This window comes from Lygodium microphyllum, chromosome 15 (assembly GCF_053477565.2).
Source record: "Lygodium microphyllum isolate KBCC chromosome 15, Lygodium_microphyllum_v1.1.10, whole genome shotgun sequence".
NCBI lineage: Eukaryota > Viridiplantae > Streptophyta > Polypodiopsida > Schizaeales > Lygodiaceae > Lygodium > Lygodium microphyllum.
The window spans coordinates 66,991,646-67,016,176 of record NC_141149.1 but is presented as its reverse complement, the minus strand read 5'-3'; the positions used below and the strand labels follow the sequence as shown (position 1 = coordinate 67,016,176).

Sequence of the window (24,531 nt, the reverse complement as noted above, 5' to 3'; positions counted from 1 at the left end):
CAAGCCTTTCATCTTGATTCCAACTGGCTCTTGTATAGTACTGATTTTCTGAGATAATGAACAGCGATTTTACCCAAAAAGAAAAAAAGTGTGTGTTGGGGCATGCATGCAGCTATTTGAAGACAATGGTCCACTGCAAGGAGGGTAGTGCCAAGTGAGGGTTACCCTTAGGGAGTCAACTCCTTCAGTGCTTGAATGTACATGACCACTTAGAAGAGAGCCTTAAGCATCATGTTGAAAGTCACTAGCTCTTCTTGCATGATCTCATAATCCTGCCAATGGCCTCTGCTGTGTCTTTTTTGGGTGCTGTTGTACTCGCTTCTATGTGTGGCACCTTAGAATGGTACTTTGAAAATGTAAAGAAGTGAGAAACAATTACTCACGTTGTCGAGAGCTTTTCTCTCATGGAAGGGCAAAGTTGTTGGGGACCTTGTTCTTTTCTGATTGTGTACTAAATGTTGGATCCTAAGGCCTTTAGACTTCCTATGTGTCGCCAACTTTAATCTCTTCTTTGTGTTTTGTGTTTCGTACATGGCACATTAACTGGAAGGTGTGGTTCCAATTTATACTGGTTCCAATTTATACACATGTTATACCACTCTGATAGGAGGACAGTATGCGTAAGGGTTAGAACACTGAGTGCTTACGACCTTTTCTTTTCCATATTGTTTGGAGGTGCTACATTTTCTATTTCTTTTGCTTCAAGAAACTTTTGTGCCCAACATACAGTGCATCACAGTTCTGTTTGGAAGCTTGCTGGATGATCACATGTTGGACCTTTGTTAACTGTTGGATTTAGTATTAATCCAAATATGCTGTCTTCGGGTTTTAAAAAATTTCTGCTTATTAATAGGAACAAGCAACCTGACTGTAATTGTTATGTTTTCAAAAAAGCTAGCAACGTTGACTGTTTTATGTTGCCTGAGCACTTATTGATTTGGATTGATTGTGCAATGTGCAGGGAACTCAACTATATGATCCGAAAGCTGGAGGATGGCGTGAATTGGGAATGCTTGATGTTATGCAGGTCAATGACACCCAGTGCTATCTGTCAACAGGACTACAAGCATCTACAGTTTAGCTCTTAACTTTATATTATGTCTTTTAGATCTTTGGAAGGGCAGGACGTCCACAGTTCGACAAGAGTGGAGAAGGAATCATCATCACTACACATGACAAACTTGCATACTACTTACGCTTGCTAACTCATCAACTGCCAATTGAAAGTCAGGTAGGCTCCTGGGCCTGGCATGGCTTAGTTGAAGTGATAGAACTTGAAATAACTTGAAGGTACCTAAGCTTTGCTGTTTTCTGATATTATCCAGTTTGTGAGCTCCCTGAAGGATAACTTGAATGCCGAGGTTGTACTTGGAACCGTTACAAACTTGAAGGAGGCTTCAGCTTGGCTTGGATACACGTACTTGTTTGTTCGAATGTCATCAAATCCCCTTGCTTATGGAATAACATGGGAAGAGGTATAGTTACTATATATTTTGTATTTTTAGTCACAGTAAAGGAGACATAGAAGGTCTACAGCCTTAATAATCAAGAAATCTTGTGACATGCTTTCTTTATCTTTATCTGCTATATGTCTTATCATGTGGCCAATGATGAAGCAAAGTCCAACACATGTAACAGATGATGTTTCTCCTTAAGCCAATCTTATTTAATGGTTGGTGGCTCATGTATTGAGCTACAGCTACATATCTGAGACATTTTTTGACTCTTTGACTGGGCCTATTTTCTGCCTTGTTTAGACAAGGTCAGGTCAAGTCTGATTTTGGTCTGGCTGACTAGTTTCTTCATTTGTTGCCTAAGGTACAAGGACAAGGAAAAAGGATATTGGAAAATGTGCAATTTCCAAAGCAATCTAGAAATTGTGCAAATTTTCTAGATTTAATGATAATTTGAAAGTTTAGTCATGAGCAGCTTACTTATAATTAATCAACCATTAATTGGTAACTCTTAATCCAATTCAAATTTTGATTAAGGAGCAACTGATTACTCGTAGAAAGTAGATCATGGCTATTTGGGTCCTCTTTCTCTCTCATTTGAGAAATACAAGTTAGGAGACAATCATTCCTCTCTTCTTTGCACATTTAAGCCATGGAGCATGAGCTGATGGCATGTTTGGAGTCAAGACAACAACCAATTTTCTCATTTTACATGGAAAATCCATTGGGCAGATTTGTAACTTAATCTATAGCAGGATGTGCTGCTGTTTTTAATCTAAATATAATTAAAACTGGTTTTTACAGCAAAGGGGCCAAGATCCTCTATTTTGGGGTCTTGAGCTTTGTGCACATTCTAGAAAACTTTGAGAAAGTGATTTTCTTACAGTTTTATTGCAAGAAATCCTTCTATTTGTAAGAGGAACGATGTAGGATGACATGGGGACTATGGAGGAAAATTATCAAACCAAATTGTTTGTGAAATTGGGCTCAATTTATGGTTGTCATTTTTAGGGTTTGGCAGACTGAAGTGTTCATGTGCTTTTTTGAACACTTCAAAGTTTGTTCGTGTACTTTTTTGAACACTTCAAAGTTTGTTTGAGACCATATCGAAAGTGATAAGGTTATTGGATACATGTGGATCTGTTGTTTTGCATGATTGTTGAAAAAAATAGCCATTTGTAAACTGATACACTTGATTTGCTGATCGTTGGTGTATGCTTTAGGTATGAGTACACGGTTGATGTGGGAGTGGTTGAATCTCTCATTGTGGTATCTTGATGCATTTAGAACTCTAGCATTTAGGGAAGCCTCTCTTTTGTCATCATTGGACAACTCTTGAGCAAGATTCCCACACCAAATTACTCGTAGACACAATGGAACCAGGCGTATTGCCACAGATGGGAGCTGATTGCTAGCATTCATGTTTGATACCTCTAGACCGTGAGGCTCAACCATGCTTAGACCTTTACGATGTATCCACAACAGAGATTTTTTGAAGATTTGGATAGAGATCACCATACTCTCCATGGAGGTGGGAGAGGACACATAGTAGCTCTTGATAGGATGAGGAGGAGAGATGCCTTCTTTCAAACATGGGACTCTAGTATCTTTTTTCACATTGGCCTTTAGACGTTTTGGCATTATAGCCTACATTGGTTATTCACACAACCATTGTATTTGTGATGTACTTGGTTACTGTATAAAGGGTTTTTTGTACTTTGTGTTTTACCTAATGTGGATTTTCTGCGAGGTCTATTGGGAGAACTTTCTCTTCTTTGAAAAGAATATGAAAAATCTTCCCAAGCTGGCTTCCCTTCTTCTCTGTTAATGTCAATGTGCCTACCCTTAGTGTCCTCCAAAGCCTCTCCTCGAGGTGCCTTCATGCACACCACAGATGGAAAAAGGGAGGAGATTACATGCAGCCTATCAAAAGAAATCACGATGCTACAACTAGCACGTGCTGCACACTAGTATTGGGCAAAAACAAAGTGTGTCATACTCTCCATCTTTACTTCTCTTGCTAGTAGCATTCCATAGCATCCTATTAGGTAATGGAGTAAACTTGTGAAGCCTGGATCATCATGGTTCCATGAGTTTCTTGCAGTTTTCTTGCCATATCCTGTGGTAGAGAGCAGGTTATTGCACATGTATCAATGAAATGCCCACATCAATATCCAACCTGCACACATGACATGGCTCAAGTTGCACAATGCTAGAAAGAAACATAAGGAGATGGCCACCAAATTCACCTCCTAGTCCTAGAGCTAAATGGTGTTGCATCCAAGCTTGGGACCATTAATATATTGGCTAAGCATCACCCCACCACCACCACCCAAAAACACATCCCACCCACTCTGCACCCTTCCGCAACAACCCAACAAAACCCCCAATCCACACACACACACACACACACACACACACACACACACAACAGAAAGGCAATATGCTTAGATCGGTCATATGCTTAGATCGGTTGTCTTTCTTAGAGAAAGGAAATGACAAGCGCACATTGTGATTGCCTGCATGGTGATTGAGTACAATCTTGCATTCAATGTCCTAAAGCATGAGCAGTGGAGAAAGATGGTGAGAACCATCGCCAATGTGGGTCCATGTGAAGAATGGAGTGATGTTACATACAATGACATGAGGATGAAGAAGATTGATGAAGAGAAGGAGAGGATTAATAAAGCCCTTGATTCTATTTGGGCTGCATGGTCAAAATACGGTTGCTCCATTCTCACCGATGGGTGGAGAGACCCTACGAAATAGGGCATCATTAACATACTCATTTCATGTCCACTTAGCGTATGAATTTTTCAGGATGTAGATACCGGCAATAGAGGAAGCAAACAATTGGCACATTTGGCAAGCTATCATTGAGGTATACCTTGCCTTTTTAAATTTCAAAGCTGTGTCTTCATTATTATAAATTTTAATTCTTGTCCCTTAAGCTTTTCTAATCATAAATTTAGATTTATGCCATGTATGATGTGGTTGAAGGTGGGCAGACTGTGGAAAGCAATAAGTGGCCTAGAAATGTACACAACATCTCGACTAGAGGAGAAAATGCACTGAAAGGTAGTAAATTGAGTGCTCTAGAATGAGCTACATTCTCCGTCAAAAGAAGTGAGAGAAAGATCGGAGCTCCTAAGGTCCTTGTCTGACTTAGATTGAGGCGCATAGGCAAGAGATGGCAAGGCATGACAAACATGATTGCTATTAGAATCCAGTCTTTCTTCTTTGAGAGAGTGGTAAAACCAGATAAAGCACTTAATTATAGCAATTAAATGAATAGAAACTGAAATGCACACATTACCATAACATTCTTGGACATTGGACGACCTATTGGTCCCAAAACTAGCGCCCCTTGTGGTATTTCTTTAATTTGTATTGCTTTTGGATGGAGTATAATTGAGATGTCTTGATCTCCTCAGTTGATCTAGAAGCCCCTAGCTTCACAACCAATCAGCAAGCAAATTGGGCGAATTCCCCCTTGATCTTTACTTAGGACTTGTACAAATTGGACTAGAAACTTGCCAAATGCTATCCCAAATCACATGGGATGGGTTGGCATCTGAAATCCGCGACCATTTTTTGAATTTCAGCTGCTGATGTCAGTGTACGATGTCTTTAAGCGATGGCACACGTCCCAAGGTGGTTGCTAAACCCTAATTTCTGCAAAGAATTGGGGTTTACAACAGAAATCTCACTACTGCTCACCAAATTTGACTGAGAACACCTTTAATTGGCTAAGACATGGTTAGATACTTAGAGGATAGGTTGGAGAAGGTTAGAGAATGCTGAGATGAGAGAGAAATCAGAGTTTCTTCGTGAGAAGCCCTTTCAAACTGCCTTCTGTCCTGTGTAATCTGCATTTAATGCAGTGGTGAGCTGCCTAGAGCCATAAAACCTGCCATCGCTTCCATTAAATGCTACTGCATGGTATCCGTGATGCCATAAATGCTGTCGCTTGATTCTAGAGGGTTCTCGGTAGCTATTGCCTGCAGCAATTGACCTTCAGTAGCTCCAGAAATTGATCAACAGCAGCCTCTTCTCTCTTACAGCCAGCCAATGAACTGAATGAGACTCTTCCTAGGCCCCAAACAAGCTTCTCTCCTTTTGTATGGGCATTTTCCCCAAGTGGAAGCCTTGTAATCCCATTTTCCAGCAATTTTCAGCGAGTTACAGCAATTTTCAGCGAGTTAATTAATGTTTACAATTATTTAATTTTGAGAATTAATTTCAGCCTTTTTGACCCTACCCAAAAAAAAAGCCCATCCACAATTTAATTGGCTAGCCTATTTGCAACCTCAAGTGGCCCTTAATTAATGCCTAGTACCTAGTGTTACCATTGATGCTTATTAGCCAATTCATGCCTAGTTTCTAGTGTTACCACCGACTCTTATTAGCCAATTAATTGCCGTAGGGTTAAAATTGACACTAATTGACGGCTAGAACCCAGTTGGCATAACTTATTACAACTTTTGCCTATGACATCCACTACTTCCTCGGGGTGCTTGGCTTGGTTGTTGGGTATCTCACACGCCTTACTTACGCCTACGCTCATATGGGAGTGTGCGGGTGATCACTAGGACACTGGGGCACTTTTTACTCTCGGTAGGAGAGGTTTTTTCCCCCAGATTATGTGTACTATTTTGTATGTGCTTGTGGTGCACACTTACGGGCACTTACTGTGTTCGGGTGTGAACAGCCCCTTATAACTCTAAGGTATAAGGGTTATCATTTGTACTTTCAGCTAACACTCTATTCAGTACTATTGCATTGGGTGTCGTGCTCAACTCTGACTCTCACTCTCACACTGTCTACTGCACTTCAGCTGCACCTCGATCCTCTCCCATCTGACATTTGGTATCAGAGCTGGTCAGCAGCTCTGTTCGGTTCCCGAGGACTTGCGTCAGCACTGACAGCTCGTCAGTACCTGTCTGGTACAGCACGTGCAGCCTGTACCTTCGTCAGCAGCCACGTCACTTGCAGCTCCACCTGCCAGGTTAGCTCCAGCCGCCAGCGCAGCTCCACCCGCCAGCGTCAGCTCCAGCCGCCAGCGCACAGCTCCACCCGCCAGTTGCAGCGCGCCATCTGCAGAAGTCTTCAGTTCAGGCGCAGCCTTCTCTGCCCAGCGCGTTGATTGCAGACGCCCCCAGTGCCACCTGTCCCAGCGTGGCACCTGGCAGGCTCCGTCAACATTTGTACCTGCGCGTGCCACCTGTCTGCAGACGCCGCCTCCTGTACCTACAGAAGCCCGCCACCAGCTACCGACTGCGCAGATCCGTCCCTGTTTCTGCAACCAGCTGACGCCTGGGCCTCTGTTCGCCAGCCTGCTCCTGTGCACAGACATTGCCTCGGGATTCGTGCCTGTCGTCAATCATTCTGCAGAGGTAACATTTTGCATTTTTTATTTCAACACAGGAGTTCGTGCAGCAGCAGGGTCAATTTTCTGCATTGGGACACGTGCTCTGTGTATGTAACAGAGCAGCAGCAGGTTCAGTTTTCAGCATTGGGAAACGTGCTGTGTCTGTCTGTGACACATTGAATGCACATTTTGGGGCTTTTGTAACAGACATTTGTGACAGAAATTTTGGGCAGAAAATTTTGGGGCTTTTGATGTTTTAGTGCTGCTGAGCACTAATTGCACCTTGGGAAGCGTGCATCAGTGACAGTTTTTTTTTTTGACAGAGTACCCTTTGCACATTAATTGCAGACTTGTGTTTGCTGCAATTTCTGGAAATTTGCAGATTTCCAGCCCGTACTGCATTGACATTGCTCTATTACCTTTTGGGAAATAATGGCAAATCAGGGAGGAGATGTATTCACCTATGTGTCCAAGGAAGACCGATTGGATGGGAACAATTATTCCCTTTGGTCTTTCATGATGAAGAATGTATTAGTGGCCAAAAATTTGTGGGATTATGTCAGTGGAGAGGAAGCACGACCGGGAGTTGTGGCTCCCGCTACTCCTCCTCCAGGAGGACGTGCAAGAGGGCAACCTCAGCCCCCTCCACCTCACCCCGCTCAGCCACTTCCCCCAAGAACTGCAGCTCAGAAAACTTGGGATACACGGGATGCACAGGCTATGTCGCTGATTGCATTGGCAGTTCAGCGTTCTATCATTCCTCATATTCGTTCAGCAGCTTCTTCACAAGAAGCTTGGTTGATATTGGAGCAGATGTTTGCAGGAAAGAATGAGACTCGCATCTCTTTCTTGAAGAAAGAGCTAGAGACTCTAAAGATGAATGAGGGTGATTCTATGCAGGATCATCTCAACAAAATTCAGGACTTGCGGGAGCAACTCATGAATGTGGATGAGTACTACTCAGATGCGCAGCTGATTTCTACGACATTGAATTCACTGCCTCCCTCTTACTTGGCTTTTCATACTGCCTTGAACCTCACTATGAGGATTTCGAAAGAGCCCATCACTTTCATTCAGCTTGTCAGTTTGCTTCTAGAGGAGGAACAAACTAGACGGAACAGTGGTGTGGATGGTATAGCCTCTGAGCAGGCTTTTATGTCAAGGCAGAAGGGTAAAAACAGCCAAGGGAAAAATGCTTCGCAGAGTTCTGGTAGTAATAACACTTCACAGACAAATCAGAAACAGGGGGGCACGCAAGCCAAGAAAGGAAAATGCCATTACTGCAAGAAGCCTGGCCACTACATCACTGAGTGCAGGAAGCGCATCGCCAAAGAGAAGAAGAAGGAGTCAGGGATGTCTGTTTCTGCAGCTCCTTCCACTGCTAGTGAGTCCGCGTCCTTTGTTGCAGACAGGGACTATTGTTTTTACACTTGCAGTTATGATGTCTCTTGGGCTGATAGAGCATTTAGCTCTACAGAAGATGCTGACACTTGGTTCTTTGACAGTGGTGCTTCACGGCATATCACATCTCGTAGAGATTTGTTTGCTTCTCTTGGTGCACCTCCCGTTGGGAAGTCTGTTCAGTGCGCTAATAATGCATCATACCCTGTTCGTGGTATTGGGGAGATTCAGCTTACAGCCATTGATGGCTCTATTCTCTGCCTACAGGATGCTTTGTATGTGCCTGGCATTAAGAAGAATCTGCTTTCCATTTCTTCTATGGCACGTTGTGGTTTGCAGGTCACCTTTGATGATGACCGTTGCATGGTCCGTGACAAGGAACACATGACATTGGTCTTGACAGGTTCTCTGTGTCATGGGTTATATGAGTTGGATGCTCTTTCGGTAGATCAGTCTGCATATTTGACATCCACTCTTACTCCTGCTATGTTAGAGGCAGAGTTATGGCATGCTCGTTTGGGGCATGTAAACTATGGCAGCTTGATGCTATTACAGCGTACTCAGATGTTGGATGGATTACCTCTCTTGGAGAGACCTCCTGAGCATTTATGCGAGGGTTGCATTTTGGGGAAAATGCATCGTTTCTCTTTTCCCCGTGATGTTGCTTTTAGAGCAACAGCCAGATTGCAGCTTGTGCATTCGGATGTTTGTGGGCCCATGCAGACACAGTCATTGGGTGGTTGTTACTATTTTGTAACATTTATTGATGACTTTACACGTTTGTGCTGGGTCTACTGCTTGAAAAAGAAGTCAGAAGTGTATGATGCATTTTTGGCTTTCAGTGCACTTGTGGAAACTCAGTCTGGTTGCAAGATTAAGACTCTCCGTTCGGACCGAGGGGGGGAATACATGTCCTCTATGCTGAATTCTTATTTGCAGCAGAAGGGCATTATCCATCAGTACACTACTGCATATACTCCACAGCAGAATGGGGTAGCAGAGAGGAAAAATCGGTCACTCATGGAGATGGCCTGATGTATGCTGAAGGCAAAGAGTTTGCCTCATAGTTTTTGGATGGAAGCCGTCATGTGCGCTTGCCACATTTTGAACAGATGCCCTACCAAGGCCTTGAAAACCGTCACACCTTTTGAGGCTTGGCACAGCCGCAAACCTTCTGTTGGCCACTTCCGTACTTTTGGGTGTCTTGCATATGCCCATATTCCACAGGTACTTCGAAAGAAGTTGGACAACAAGGCTGTAAAATGCATCTTTATGGGATATAGCAGCGAAAGCAAAGGCTACAGACTCTATGATCCCGTGACCAAGAAGGTTTTTGTCAGCAAGGATGTTGTATTTGATGAAAAATCAGAATTATCCTTGGCTGGTTTTGATACATATCAGGCTGCCCGTGATGTCTTTGAAGGGCTGCTGCCCATCACATTTGGTGATTCAGCTGGTACTTCAGCAAATGAACCTAATGTTCAGCCAGCTGCTCCTATGGAACATGCAGTAAATCAGCACATTGCTGAAACTGAAATTCAGCAGGAACTTGTACACAGTCAGGAAGCAAGACAGGTGCCTAGATGGTACACGCAGACTATGAGAGATAGTCATTTGGAAACACCCTTGGCTGGTCGTACTCGAAGGCAAACTCGACTGCATGATTCAGCACATTCCATGGAGTTGGTTATGGCAGCATGTACTCATGATAATGAGGAGCCTGAATGTTTTGAGGATGCACGACATAGTGTGCATTGGATGGCAGCCATGCAAGCTGAATTGGATTCTATTCATAAGAATCATACTTGGGATTTGGTGTCTTTGCCAGTTGGCAAGCGTGCCATTGGTACGAAATGGGTCTACAAATTGAAAAGGAATGCAGATGGATCCATAGATAAGTACAAGGCTTGGATATAAAGACTGCATTCTTACATGGGGAACTTCAGGAAGAAGTGTATGTACAGCAGCCCATTGGTTTTGCAGTTGAAGGCTCAGAAAATTTAGTATGCAAGCTGAAAAAAGCTCTATATGGTTTGAAACAAGCTCCACGAGCTTGGTACGCAAAGATAGATGCCTTCTTGCTTAGTCAGGGGTTTGTAAACAGCCCATCTGAGTCTACCCTTTATGTACATAAAGAGGGGGGATCCATGCTGATTTTGTGTCTATATGTAGACGACCTTTTGCTCACTGGAACACGTGCTGATCAGATTTCAGCATTCAAAAATAATTTACAGCAAACTTTTGACATGTCTGACTTGGGTATTTTGCACTATTACTTGGGCATCCAGTTTGTACATGATGCTAGAGGCATTGGATTATGTCAGTCAAGGTACATTGGGCAACTTCTTGAGAAGTTTGGCTTACAGGATTGCAAGCCAGTTTGTACACCCATGGAACCTGGGCTCAAACTGTCATTACATGATGACAGTGATTTGTTTGATATCCATACTTATGCTCCAGCAGTGGGATGTCTCATCTATCTATGCCACACTCGGCCAGACATACAGTTTGCCGTTTCAGTTTTGAGCAGGTACATGCATGAGCCTCGTATGTCGCATTGGCAAGCTGTGAAGCGTGTGTTTCGTTACTTGCAGGGTACTAGAGCTCTTGGATTGCTTTATGCCAAGGGGGGACCACTGCAGTTACATGCTTACAGTGACTCTGATTGGGCTGGTGATTTTGATACTCGTCACTCCACTAGTGGCAATTGTTTCTTTCTTGGCTCGTCATGCATTTCTTGGCTTAGCAAGAAACAATCCACTGTTGCCACGTCGTCATGTGAAGCTGAGTACAAGGCAGCCTTCACTACTGCAGTTGAGTGCGTATGGCTTAGACGCTTACTTGCTGATTTGGATGTATCTGTTACGGAGCCTACTCCTTTATATATTGACAGTCAGAGTGCCATTGCAGTGGCACGGAACCCTGTGTTTCATGCTCGCACGAAACACATAGAGATTCACTACCACTTTGTCAGAGAGAGGCTACATGCAGGTGATATCAGCCTTGTCTACTGTCCTACCACCAGCAATGTGGCAGACATCTTCACCAAAGCTCTTCCACGAGACAAATTTGAAGCATTTCGCGATGCTTTGAATTTGACGCCCTTTGGTGGCGGATGATCCTTGTACACTTGATCACTCTTCACTCCAGGGGGGTTTGTTGGGTATCTCACACGCCTTACTTACGCCTACGCTCATATGGGAGTGTGCGGGTGATCACTAGGACACTGGGGCACTTTTTACTCTCGGTAGGAGAGGTTTTTTCCCCCAGATTATGTGTACTATTTTGTATGTGCTTGTGGTGCACACTTACGGGCACTTACTGTGTTCGGGTGTGAACAGCCCCTTATAACTCTAAGGTATAAGGGTTATCATTTGTACTTTCAGCTAACACTCTATTCAGTACTATTGCATTGGGTGTCGTGCTCAACTCTGACTCTCACTCTCACACTGTCTACTGCACTTCAGCTGCACCTCGATCCTCTCCCATCTGACATTGGTAGCATGAAATAATTGGCATGTGCATCACATGTGCCTTACTGCATTTGCACATTTGATTATTAAGTTTATCAAGTGTTACTAGCAAAAGAAAAGCATCACAAAGTGACAACAAAGCTATATGTTAATTCCTCAATAGTGATGCATGTTGATGTTTGATAGAGAGACATTAGATCACTTTGTTGTGTAAGTGGCTATTGTTTGTGAGGTGAACAATTGGCAAGGTGAAGGGGACAAAGCTCAATTGATTTGGAAGAGCATGGATTGAGGGATACCAAGGTAGTTATGTACGATTTCTATGATAAGTTCTCTTTGCAAATATATACTAGATGGAATGCAAAGAAAAATTTACAAGGAAAATAAATTGTTTTGTATGCTCATTAAAATTTACATATAGAATCACCTTTCCTATAACATACATTACACATACATAAATTGTGCTACTTGAAGATAGAATGTTTAAATATCATGAACTAGACAATGGTTACAAGACTATACGAGTCCAATCCCAAGAGTCATGTCATGAACTAGAAAACAAATACAAGGCTATAAGTATAAATTCAATTTGTCATGCGGACATGAAATTTTTGAGATGCTTAAATCTTGCTAGTAACATTTGATTAACTTAATTATCAAATGTGTAAGGTTGCAAGGCACATTTGATGCACATGATAGTTATTTCATGCTAACTTGGCCAGGGACCTCGAGGAGGTAGTTGGGTGTCAAATGCAAGGTTATGGCAAGTTGTGGCAGGTGGGCTTCGGTTCTTAGTTGTTGTTAGTTTTGGCCCTAGGACAATTAATTGACCATTAAGTGTCAGTGGTGACACTAGGGACTAACATTAATTAATGAATTACTGCCAATCTAAGGATCAATTAAGATTGGGGACCACTTGGTGTTGCAAATGGCTTAGCCAATCAAATTATGGATGGGCACACTTAATTTTGGGCAGGGTCAAAAGGGTTGAAATTAAAATTTTGAATTAATTAATTTTGAAAATGAATTTAATGATTGAGAATTGTTGGAAAATGGGATTAGAAGGGTGCCACTTGGCCAAAATTGCGATGCAATAGGAAGGCTCTTTGGGGGTTGGAGAGATTGATTTAGCTTATTCAAGTTGTGGGAGAGAGAGAAGAGAGGCTGCCGATCAGGTTTTGCTGTTGTGGAGAGCATTTGGAGGCTGCCAACTGCTGCAAGAGACCCAAGAGAAGCAAGTGATAGCATTTATGATGCCTACAGGAGCTGGCGACAACGTTTAATGTATGCAACAACAGTTTTGGCACTCCTAGGTAGCATGTGACAACATTTGGGCTGCTTTGGACAGGGCAACAGTCCTTTTCAGGGGTTTTCCGCATGGGAAATCAGGGATTTCTCTCTCTTCAACATTCTCTCACTTCTCCAACCTATTCTTTAATAATCTCAACCATTTGGAGCAAATCTCAGCCAAATTTGTGGACAGCAAAGGAATTCGTGCTGTAAACTTGAATTTACAACAGAAATTAGGGTTTAGAAGTCACCTTGGGACCATGCCATCAGTAAAGGCATCGTATACTAAAATTAGCAACTGAAATTCAAGGGAATTGTCAGGGATTTCAGATGCCAAACCATCCCAATTGATTTGGGGTAGCATTTGGCCAATTTGTGGTTCTATTTGTACAGGTCTTGGGTGAAAATCAAGGGGAAATTGACCCAAATTGCTTGCTGATCGGTTGTACAGCAAGGGGCTTTTGGATCAGTAGAGTAGATTGTGAAATCTCAGCTTGTACTCCATCCATTAGCAATCATGTTAAAGAAATACTACAAGGGGTTCCAATTTTGGGGCCAACAAGGTGTCTAATGTCCAAGATTATAATGGTAATGTGTGCATTTCAGTTTATGTTTATCTCTTAGTTGCTTTAATTAAGTGCTTGATTAGATTTTACCACCCTCTTTGAGAAGGAAGGGTGGTTTCACAATTTCCAAGAGTCATGTCCATGCTTGAAGATACATTACTTCTTGGACATGGGACACTAATTTCTCCTTGTCCCATTGGCCACTTCTTGAGGACTTGTGTAGGACTTCCCAAAAACTTACAAGTCCATCCATAACCATTAGACTTGGTAGAGGCCTTCTCAAGGTTTGTAGTATAGAATCCAAAAACTTCATGAAGATGCTTAGGCATTGTGGTAGAGACAGAGTGATTGAGTAAAGGTAGTGGTAGATGTAGAAGGGAAAGAGCATTATATCCTACAAATAGGTTGTTCATACAACTTTTGTTTTTATGATGTATTTTGCTACTCTCTACATGGTTCTTTGTACATTGTATTGTACCTCAGGGGGATTTTCCCTAAGGTGTTATCAATAGTTCTCTTTTCTTGAAGGAAAAAAGCATGCATTGAGGATTCAAGGACTATTTTACTGCTGCCTGTTAGTATTTATAGGGTGATTGCTTGACTGCACTAATATTGATTGCTATGTATGCATCGGCAAATATGTGCATGAAAATTTGTTTTAAATTTTAATGCCAGATGTATAAGATCTTTCTCTATATATGTGTTGTTTTAGATTTGTTTGGAAGTAAATATATATATTATCTGGTCATCTCTCTGAATTTTCTCTCTATGATGTTTATTTCTGCAGGTTATCAAGGATCCTAATCTTATTGGTAAACGGAAGGCTCTCATTATTGATGCTGCACGTGCTTTGGACAAGGCAAAAATGCTTCGATTTGATGAAAAAAGTGGAAACCTTTATGTTACTGATCTTGGGAGGGTGGCGAGCCATTTTTATATTCAATACACAAGTGTAGAGACCTACAATAATATGTTGAGGCGACACATGAATGAGTGTGAGGTGTAATCTCTGTCTGATTGATGCAAAGCAAGCATGCATTTGAGGCTTTGTTAACAGTCTCTGTCTTTTAAGACAAGAATTAGTGTCTTTGTTTTTTGTTGAAATTTATCTGTCCATCTATGCCAATATTAATGTGACCAGGGAAGAATGGTTTTTCACTGCTAAGTGCCATACCAGTGTTTCAATAGAAATGGAAGCTGTTGGCTTGATGAAAACAAGCAATTTTTAACGAATTGTCTTTTTAAACAGCTTATCAATCTTGTTGCCCATTCCTCGGAGTTTGAAAATATAATGGTCCGTGAGGAAGAGCAGCAAGAGCTGGAAAAGCTTCGGCATACTGCTTGCCCTTTGGAGGTTCGGGGTGGACCAGAAGATAAGATTGGGAAGATAAATATCCTGATTCAGGTGAGTCATCTTCAAGTTCCAAGGTGGAAAATTTACTCTTTTCTTTCTTCTACGATAACAAATACATATTAACACTGTGCTTTCACTGACACACCCTTCAAAAACTGTTATAAGTCCTCCTATCTCACTTACTTTACATTTGACTCCATGCCATACAACTGGAAGACTATCATGACACAGCTTATTTATGTGGCTTTATGAAGTTGAAAAAGTCAAGTTGCAATGTCAAGGTCAAAGTCTACATGTCCGAGCAAAGAAAGGCTCGTTTCCTGAGAACATGCTTTAAATGTGTTTGCTCTAGTAGTTCTGCTAAAGTGTAAATTTCAAAATAAGGATTGCTATTTTTTTAGTGGGAATTGCATGGGAGAGGTGTACCTCCATGTATGCTGGTGTGAGAATGAATCCATCTAGTGATATATGAAAGAAGTGGTGCTGATATTCTGCAATCTCTGTGCCAAGGGGCTTTGAAGGGTACACCCATGCATGCTATATATCAATCTTGATCATATTTGGCCTGATAACTCAAACCTAAGCTCAAGTGAGAAAGCGACTTTAAACCTCATCATATACCCTCTCTCTCTCTCTCTCTCTCTCTCTCTCTCTCTCTCTCTCGACGGTCTGATGTGACATGCTGGTCTGACATGATGTGATGCTGGTCTGAGGTGATGTGACGCTGGTCTGACATGGTCACACTGGACTGACTGCAAGCTGAGCTCTGGACATGGTCATGCTGGACTTTCTGGACATATCCTCTCGATAGTCACACTAGATGTGGTAACAGCCACCTCCTCTATCCCACCACAGCCGCCTCCTTGGATCACAGCAGCTGCCCTGCTTGCCACGCCTCAACCTGCTTTGCCTGCACACTCACCTCCCTTCCCAGCCATGGACACTTCCTCAGCCTCCTCATCCACCCTTGCAGCCTTCGTAAGATTCCTTGCACAGGCAACCTCCATCTCAACTTCCCCCTCACAACCCCAACAGGCAGACCAGCGGCAGTACCCTGTGCCAATAGACCAAGAAGCACCCGCACCATAGACACATGGAGTTAGCGTATCACCTGATATTGCAGCTGGTCCTCCACCATCCCTGAGGGGTTCCAATGTAGCCCCCCGCACACACTTAGCCGATGCCTTCCCATCGATCTCCTTCGCTCCGGACACAGAGTTGGCACTTAGGGAGAGAGTGATAGCCCTAGAAGCATCATCCTTGGCCTCTAGAATGGTCGGAGATTGTCCGCTGATCCACAGTCTTAAGGACTCCATCCATTCAGCTCTTACTGGCACACCAGCTGGGATCACATGAGTAGTGCCCCTTGGAAAGGGATGCTTTAGACTCCAGTTCACCCGAGCAGATGGAGGCAGCGCTCGCTACCAGCCCGCTTGATGTCAGGACTTTAGTGGCATACTTCGATAGATGGATGGAGGGTCGGGACTATTCATTGCTTGGAGATGGCATTGCCATCACCATCTCTTTTCTTGGCCTTGATGAGTATTTTACGCCATACCTTTCCGAGATTGGCAGTGCATTCGACCATGTCATTCAGAGGGATAGGACCTTTGCTGACGCAGTCTCAGATTGCCCACACAGATACCCATCGGTTCGAGTGATAGTACCCACAGTCTTTGCATTGCCTTCCCTAGACTATCAGGATTCCCTCCATTCATGGGGGCTTTCTCATCCAACCAGTTTTTTATATAGGCGTCCTTGCTCAGTGCTTTGCTTGTAGGATGATTGGACATCTTGCAACAGATTGCCACAGGACACGCTGTTGCTAGACCTCCTTCAGGGATGAGGGAGGTGGTAGACTTGAGATGCGTAAGAGGAGTGAGGCAGAGCACTAGAAATGGCGCAAGGCTAGGCAGAGGAGACAGTGTTAGCGAAGAGAACGTGTTGACAAGAGTCAAAGGCACAAGGGCCTAGAACTGAAGAGTGATTAGGAACCTCAGGCTGTCAGCCCATGTGGAGCCACCGTAGCCCCCATTGCTCCCATAGACATTCCTCTTGATGCCCAAGAGCTAGAGGTCCCATAGCCACTGATAGTGGCAGTACTACAGATTGATGTGTTACAGCCCATGAAGGTAGCACCACTAGTAACTTCTCATGAGCTACAATAGGCTATAGATACACCATAGTCCCCTAGACCGTTGCCTCATTAGGTTGACCTCCTAGAGCTTAGCCCATCTCAGGTGCTTGACACTTAGTAGCTAGGAAGGCCGTGATGGCCCAAGACAATGAGCAGGAGGTAAATGACTCAGATGCCTACTCTGAGGACTTCCCCCCATTACACCCCTAATCAAAGATAGTGGAGAGTACACATGATAGAGTATATACTAGGAGGCAGCAGAGGCATGCATGGGCTGTAGAGCCACACCAGTCCGAGAGGTTGAGATACACTTCATGAGGATACTCTCATGGAATGTACAAGGCTTTGGAGGTCATCACTTGAGGCAGGGCCAGAGTCTCATGCGATAGGATTTGCACAGAGCTCTAGTAGGAAGATCCATTGATTTTCTTGTGTTACAGGAGCACCATCTTTTTGCAGATAGGATATCCCGATGTTGCGGGAAGCTACTGCCAGGTTAGAGGCACACTTACTGGCATAGTTGTCAGGTACGAAAGGTACGATACGATACGGTACGATAAAATACGGTACTAATTGGTACCTTATGATTTTATAAGGTACGGTACGATATTAGTATGAAAAAAAAATTAAGATGATTTTTTAAATAACAAAAACCATAAATCATTAAATGATAAATCATAGAATACATGTTTAAAGTGGAAATAGCTATTTCATTACAGAATAAGATGAATACATGAGAGTGACCATCGCGGTGGCATGGGCTACGTAAAACATGCAATACAACTACAGTCTAGTATATCTGATACAAAAAAAAGAGAGACCTATGTCATATGAATGATGAATGTATGATGAGGCATCACTATCATCATCATCATCAGAACCATTAGAGTGCTCATCAAGAGAGTCTAAAGATGACTCCTCGGCATCCGATGATGAGACACACTCATACTCATCCTCACTGATGAGGTTACCATCATCATCAAATGATGGCTCCCTAGGTGGCGGCTGTGTAGGCAAGGGGGGGATGTCATAATGAGGCATAGGATGTGAGCTACTAGAGCCCCACCTTACATATGTTTGCAAGCCACTCGAACCACCCCTCGTGGATGATGGAGGGCGTCGAATAACCATGCCCTTGCTACCACCTACTCGAACTCCTCGCCCATGAGCACGCTGACTGCGAGTGTCACGAGTATCTGTTGCTATAAGCTCTCTATAGAGCTCTACAAAAATCATCTCCTCCTCCTCGTCCACCTCCTTATGTATACTCGGAAGAGTGTCGCCCTCTAACTTGAATGTATTAACATTCACCTACACAATGCAGTGATGCATGTAAGATTGATCATTGTAAATGCTAAAGTCTAAATTGTAAATTATAAAGTTTAAAGTTTAAAAGTTAAAACAACAAATTTTAAATGTTATGGTCAAGTGTTTAAACTTTATCTGCTTTGGACTACCCATGCTCATCATATCCCTCATCATGCGTAAGTTAGTGCGGCAATAGACTAGCCGCTCTAACTATCGTGTGCTAAGCCGGTTGCGAATCTTTGTGTGAATGAGAGAATAGGCACTCTAGTTTCTCTCACATGCACCCGAAGAGCAATCTTGGGCAAGGACCCTCATGCTAAGGGTTGAAGGGTCTCCAATGCGTATCCAAAGTTTTTCCACCAAAATAAAGGCTTCACAAGTGACTCTTTCCTCCAATAAGTGGGAGAAGCAAAAGCCACATGCCCTCTTTAATCTGCATAGCATCTTGGCTCCTCTAGCATTGCATTGTGGTCATCAACAGGGACCATACGAGTCAAATAAGCAAGCTCGTCTAAACGGAACTCTCTATCATCCATGACCGCCGGTGACTTGTAGGCCAGATGTACCAATGCCGCAAAACCATGGATGGGCTTATGCATCCACGCCCATCTCCTCTCTGCTATCTCTAAAACATGTGCATGCTGTGTCTTTGTGATCACTGTACAAGCACGTGCCTCCACCAATGCTGCTCTAAAGAAGTTAAGAGAAGGTCCATGGTGGACCCCTCGCAATCACTCATATGTAATACCTTATAAAAGGGAGTCATGACAATGACAACAGCACGGACTTTTAACCAAAATTGCTCATTAAGGCACAAGTGCTGCATGGCTTTGGCCTCCTCTATCTCATGCTCATCCCACTCATTCCATAGAGTGGATACCACTGTTTGGCGCAAGGCAGGACTGCACCTCATTAAAACGCTCAAGCAATAACCACATGTAAGCAAAGCGAGTTGAAGAAGGCCTCTTCAACTCCAGTGTGCTATGCTCACAATACATCGTAGGCACCTTTACCTTTACCGTGAAGAATGTGACAATTGATGTAGCTTGGCGGACCATCTCTTCATCCACTTGAGCTTCCCAATGTCCTCCATGAGGAAGTCCAAACAATGACTTGCACATGGAGTCTACACAATTGTAGGAAACTCGGTCTCAAGCAAACAACCCATGCGCCGACAATTCGATGCATTGTCGGTAACAACTTGCACCACATCTGAGGGACCAACCTACAACCACAATTTACAAATTACAAGTTATGTATAGATCAAAATTCAATTATGAATCATGATATTATCATAATGAAAGAAAGTGAAACAAATTTAAGACACAAATTGCAACGTATATCTCTATGATAGCTTGTCGAATGTGGCTGTTGATGAATGCGCCCATCTTTTTTCTCCCCCCCTTGCTGGTATCTACGGCCTGTAAAAAGTAAATGCGGAGTGGACATGAGACGAGTATGTTGATGATACCCCGTTTCTTATGATCACTCCATCTGTCGGTGAGAATGGAGCAATCATATTCTATCCATGCGGTCCGAATATGATCAAGGGCTCTATCAATCCTCTCCTTCTCTTCATCAATCTTTCTCGTTCTCATGTCGTTGTATGTGACACCGGTCCATCCTTCACATGGACCCACATTGGCAATGGCTTTTACCATCTTCTTCCATTGTGTTTGCTATAGGATATTGAATGCAAGATTGCACTTAATCATCATACGTGCAATTTCAATGTCCGCAAGTTCCAAGTACCCCACCAAGCTATGGCTCTTCAATACACTGGTCACATCCACACTACTTTATGGAGTACAGATATGGGGGCCCAGTCTTGACCACCGTAGCAGATAAGGGCGCACTTATGACAGATGGAGGTCGATGGAGAAACCCCTAGTGTCCATGATATCCAGGATGATCAGATGTAAGACTTCAGTGCCACATGAGATCATCAGAGCCGAGCTAGCAGCTATACCGATTGTGTTAGAGGCCCTTACTCCATTGGTCACATACATACATAGCCTATGGGACTTACCCAGACACAGATATGCACGGTTGGTCCTTGAGTCCTCTAGGCAGCCTGCCAGAGAGGGTGATACTTCATGCTGGTATGCACAGATGTCGGCCTGGTTTGAGTTGCATGGCTTTAGCATGGACAAGTTACCCCCCTTCCAGTACTCCCTTGATGCACCATCTCTTGATCTGAGCAGGTTAGAGATTCGGAAGATCATCAGGATGGATCTTACCCAATTGGATATCAGGCGGACATGGTTGATGCCAGGGTAGGAGCTAGGGACAAAGATGGCTTTCTACCGCGAGCATTTCCTTCATACTATAGATGATGGATTTATTGTTCGCCCGAGATACATGGACACCCACCTTTCCCATGGGATCAAATGTACAATTGGCCAGCTGCGCACCTCCTCACATGAGCTAGAAATTGAGACTGGTAGATATAGATCCATCCCACCAGAGGAGTGCATATGCCAGATATGCCAATTAGAGCCAGAGATAGAGGAGCATTATATATGCCGCTACCCAGCGTATTATGAGGTCCGTGGTCGTTTCTACTGTCTCTTTAGAGATGGATTTGGACCACGGATTTGGACCACTATCGAGAGTCATGGATTTTACCAATCAGCGACTTTCTTCTTGAGATAGGATGGCTTCGTGACATGCGCCTTAAGAGTATAGCTGCTCTAGGACACTGAGGCCCTTCACAGAGGTAGCTCACATACTTCTTTGCAAACGAGGCTCAAAAGACTTCAATATAGTTATAGCCACAGTCCACACGAGAGTCTCTCTCACTGCCAAAGTCCACACACAGACAAGGAGTACTGATTGATTGAGCCATCCCAACTTAGCTGATCCAGACATCCTAGGCCTCGACACAGACACGGACGACACCTTCATAGGCGGATGTAGGGGATTATTGCTCGGGCTGGAGCTAGGCCCTCCATACCCACATGAAATTGTACTTTTTTGGAGCTCATTGTTACTAGATAGAGCTCTATGTTTTGCACATAGCCATAGTTAGTTTCCTTTCTTATTTTGCTTGTGCTAAATATTTTGCCTAGACATTTGTACCATCATACACATGGTTGTAACTCATGGTCTCATAGGTCATTTTGGCCTTTTGTAGACGTTAATATGTATCATCATCATCATTTCATTTCTCTCTCTCTTTCTCTGTATGGAAAAAGATGCATGAGAACCAACCACCCTCACATATTACTAGACTGGATGATTGGCATGGATATGCTTGCACACTCTATGATGTTCTTGGCCAAGAGCCTATGCCACTCCCCTCAACCTCAAGACCAGCAAATTGCAGATTTTTCATAGAAAAAAAAGTGATAAATGCCATATGGAAACTGAAAAATGGAAAAGCCCAAGATCATGATGGTAGCAGAACACTTCGTGCATGCTCGTGATATCTTGGCACCAACGCTGGCTCACATCTTTAATAGGGCAGTTTGTGAGGGATTTCCAACCTGTTGGTCAGACCATATTATTGTGCCGCTCTTTAAGAGTGGAGACCCCGTGCTACCTAGTAACTATCGAACTATCATTGGCCAAAATATATGGCTCTATCATGGAACAAGCATTGAGTGAATGGGCCGAGATACATGGCCTGAGATCAAAAGGCCAGGCTGGCTTCAGGAGGGGATATACAACTCTAGACTATATCTTTACATTGAGGGCAATCATCGAAGAAGGCAAGGCATTCAAGAAAAAGATCTACTGCTGTTTTGTGGACTTTCGCAAGGCCTTTGACACAGTGCCACGTGCTAGACTCATGAAAAGAATGCAAAACATTGATGTGCCTGTAGAGATACAGTGGAGTATCTATGCCTTGTATGAGACAGTGACGGGTAGAGTACGACGAACACCTGAGGGCATCTCAGATATAGTCAATAGCACCATTAGGGTGAAACAAGGCTGTCCACTTTTACCGACACTATTTGAGTTGTACATAGGTGAAATTTCAGAATATGTGGACAGAACTGGTGGAGCCAGAGCCAGCCTTGCTGGAGTGCTAATACCATTACTGCTTTATGCCAACGATATCGTACTTATATCTGACTCACTTGAGGGACTAAATAGACACTTGGATGCATTATCAGCTTTTTGCAGAGATAGAGATCTTAAGGTGAACCTTGGGAAAACTAAAGTTATGGTATTTAACACTTCAGCTGCTTGGGTGACAAGAGCTGAGCACCAATTTACTTTTGATGGAGAGCCAGTGGAGATGGTTAGACAGTCTGTCTATTTGGGGGTCACATTGAAGGGACCATAGTTCTCGTGGAGAGAGACATTAGAGGCTCGTTTGGCAAAAGCATATGCAGCCTTAGGTGCATTGGAGAGGCAATGTGCTCACATACAAATTCATGAGCCGTGCACCAAATTGTGGCTTTTTGACACCCTGGTTACACCCACACTCCTATATGGGGTAGCTATTTGGGGTCCGAGTCTCTTTCACACGAGGAGACAGCCTTTGGGAGACTAGGATGAACCAGAGAAGGAATACTATGATGGGTGGGAGCATATGGAAAGACCAGTGGTCATGATGATCTCACGTATGATACGAGCGAAGAGCTCGACCCCACATGAGATTATCAGAGCTGAGTTGGGAGCATCACCCATGGTGGGTGAGGCCTTGGTCTAGGCAGTGACTTTCATACATAGACTATGGGAGCTCCCCCAAGATAGATACCCACGGCTAGCCCTGGCCTCTTCTAGACAACTAGCAGCAGATGGTGACAGACATTGTTGGTATGCTCAGATGAGTACATGGATGAGTCTACATGGGTTGCAGATTGACAGACTATCCCCCTTTGACTATAGCCTGGATTGCCCCACACTTGACCTAAGCCGATCAGAGCTAAACCATGTGATCAGAGCAGACATACTGAAGTTAGATACGGAGAAGACCTGGATCCGACCCCCCTCTCCCCCCATGGCACGAGGATGGCACACTACCAGACCCACTTCCTTCAGGTATTTGAGGATGGTTTCATCACCTGACCCAATTACATGGACACACAGCTGCCTCATGGACTACGCAGAGTTATTGGTCAGATCCGCACCTCATTCCACCCCCTGAGGATTGAGACAGGCAGATGGGAGGGTATACAGTCAGAGGAACGCATATGCCCACTATGCGATAGAGAGCCAGAGACAGAGGAACACTACATCTGCCGATGCATTGTATATTATGATATACGAGGTAGATACCACTGTCTGTTTCGAGAGGGTTCTGGACCCCTGAGACGGATCATGCAATTTGAGGATCAGAGATGCTTGGATTCTTCCTCTTGGAGCTCCAGAGGTGCAGAGCAATGATTCTACGGAGTAGGAGGCCCCCACAGCTCGGCTGACATAGACAAAGAGCAGTCACTGACTTTTTCACTGATACACGACAGAGTATGGCAGATACCGCTACTACTACCACACAGCCTACAGGAGTACATAATCATTGGACCTCATCTGCTGTAGGTGTCCCTTTGGATAGAGCAGTGGCACTTAGCTGGTCTAGGCGCCCAGGTCCACCCAGACGAAGGCCTAGACATCCACGCCACAGACAAATTAAAGCCATTATTGAGCGCCACAGGAGATAGATGCCGAGATGCCTCAGCCATGCAGAGATACACCTCCTTAGAGGACAAACATCTCATTGATGGAGAGTTTTCCTCTTTCTACTTTCACTTTTAGATCATTGACATGTTTCCCTTTTATAGGACACTATTTCATTTTTTCAGTCTTATAGGCATGTTTTTCATATTTTCTCGTTCCAGATGAGAAACACACCATCATTGTATGTATTGCTTTGGTCTCATAGGCCACATTGGCCTTTTAGAGACGTTAATATACTCTCTCTGTTTTTCTGTTTGTACATGCAGGGCAGGTCGCAACACAGGGCTGCGCATGCAGTTTAAGGGAGGCGATGTACCAGGTAGGTGTTGCAGTACTCAAGGCACGACTCAAGGCAGGTTGTGTCACAGTGCAGGTCGCCACCCAGGACATCCAATGTTTTAGTAAGATCCATGCTAAACTGAAAATGAAATCCATTTTTTTAGTCATGCTAGACTCTAGGATAAGTATATCCTCAACAAGATAGACATTATCATCAACACTGTCCTTGAAAGACACATTGGAACAAGTCCCTATGGACAACAACTT

The 24,531-nt window shown here is 43.6% G+C and overlaps 1 protein-coding gene across 1 annotated transcript in view; it reads left to right on the top strand.

Annotated features, from left to right (window-relative positions):
- The window catches only part of LOC148024637 (U5 small nuclear ribonucleoprotein helicase), a 276,793-nt gene that overhangs the window by 144,767 nt on the left and 107,495 nt on the right, over window positions 1-24,531 (top strand). Inside the window, exons 20-24 of the mRNA XM_087694266.1 lie at window positions 962-1,027; window positions 1,109-1,231; window positions 1,326-1,475; window positions 14,343-14,555; window positions 14,805-14,960. Coding sequence (XP_087550392.1) covers window positions 962-1,027; window positions 1,109-1,231; window positions 1,326-1,475; window positions 14,343-14,555; window positions 14,805-14,960 — 708 coding nt within the window. The remainder of the gene's footprint in view (window positions 1-961; window positions 1,028-1,108; window positions 1,232-1,325; window positions 1,476-14,342; window positions 14,556-14,804; window positions 14,961-24,531) is intronic.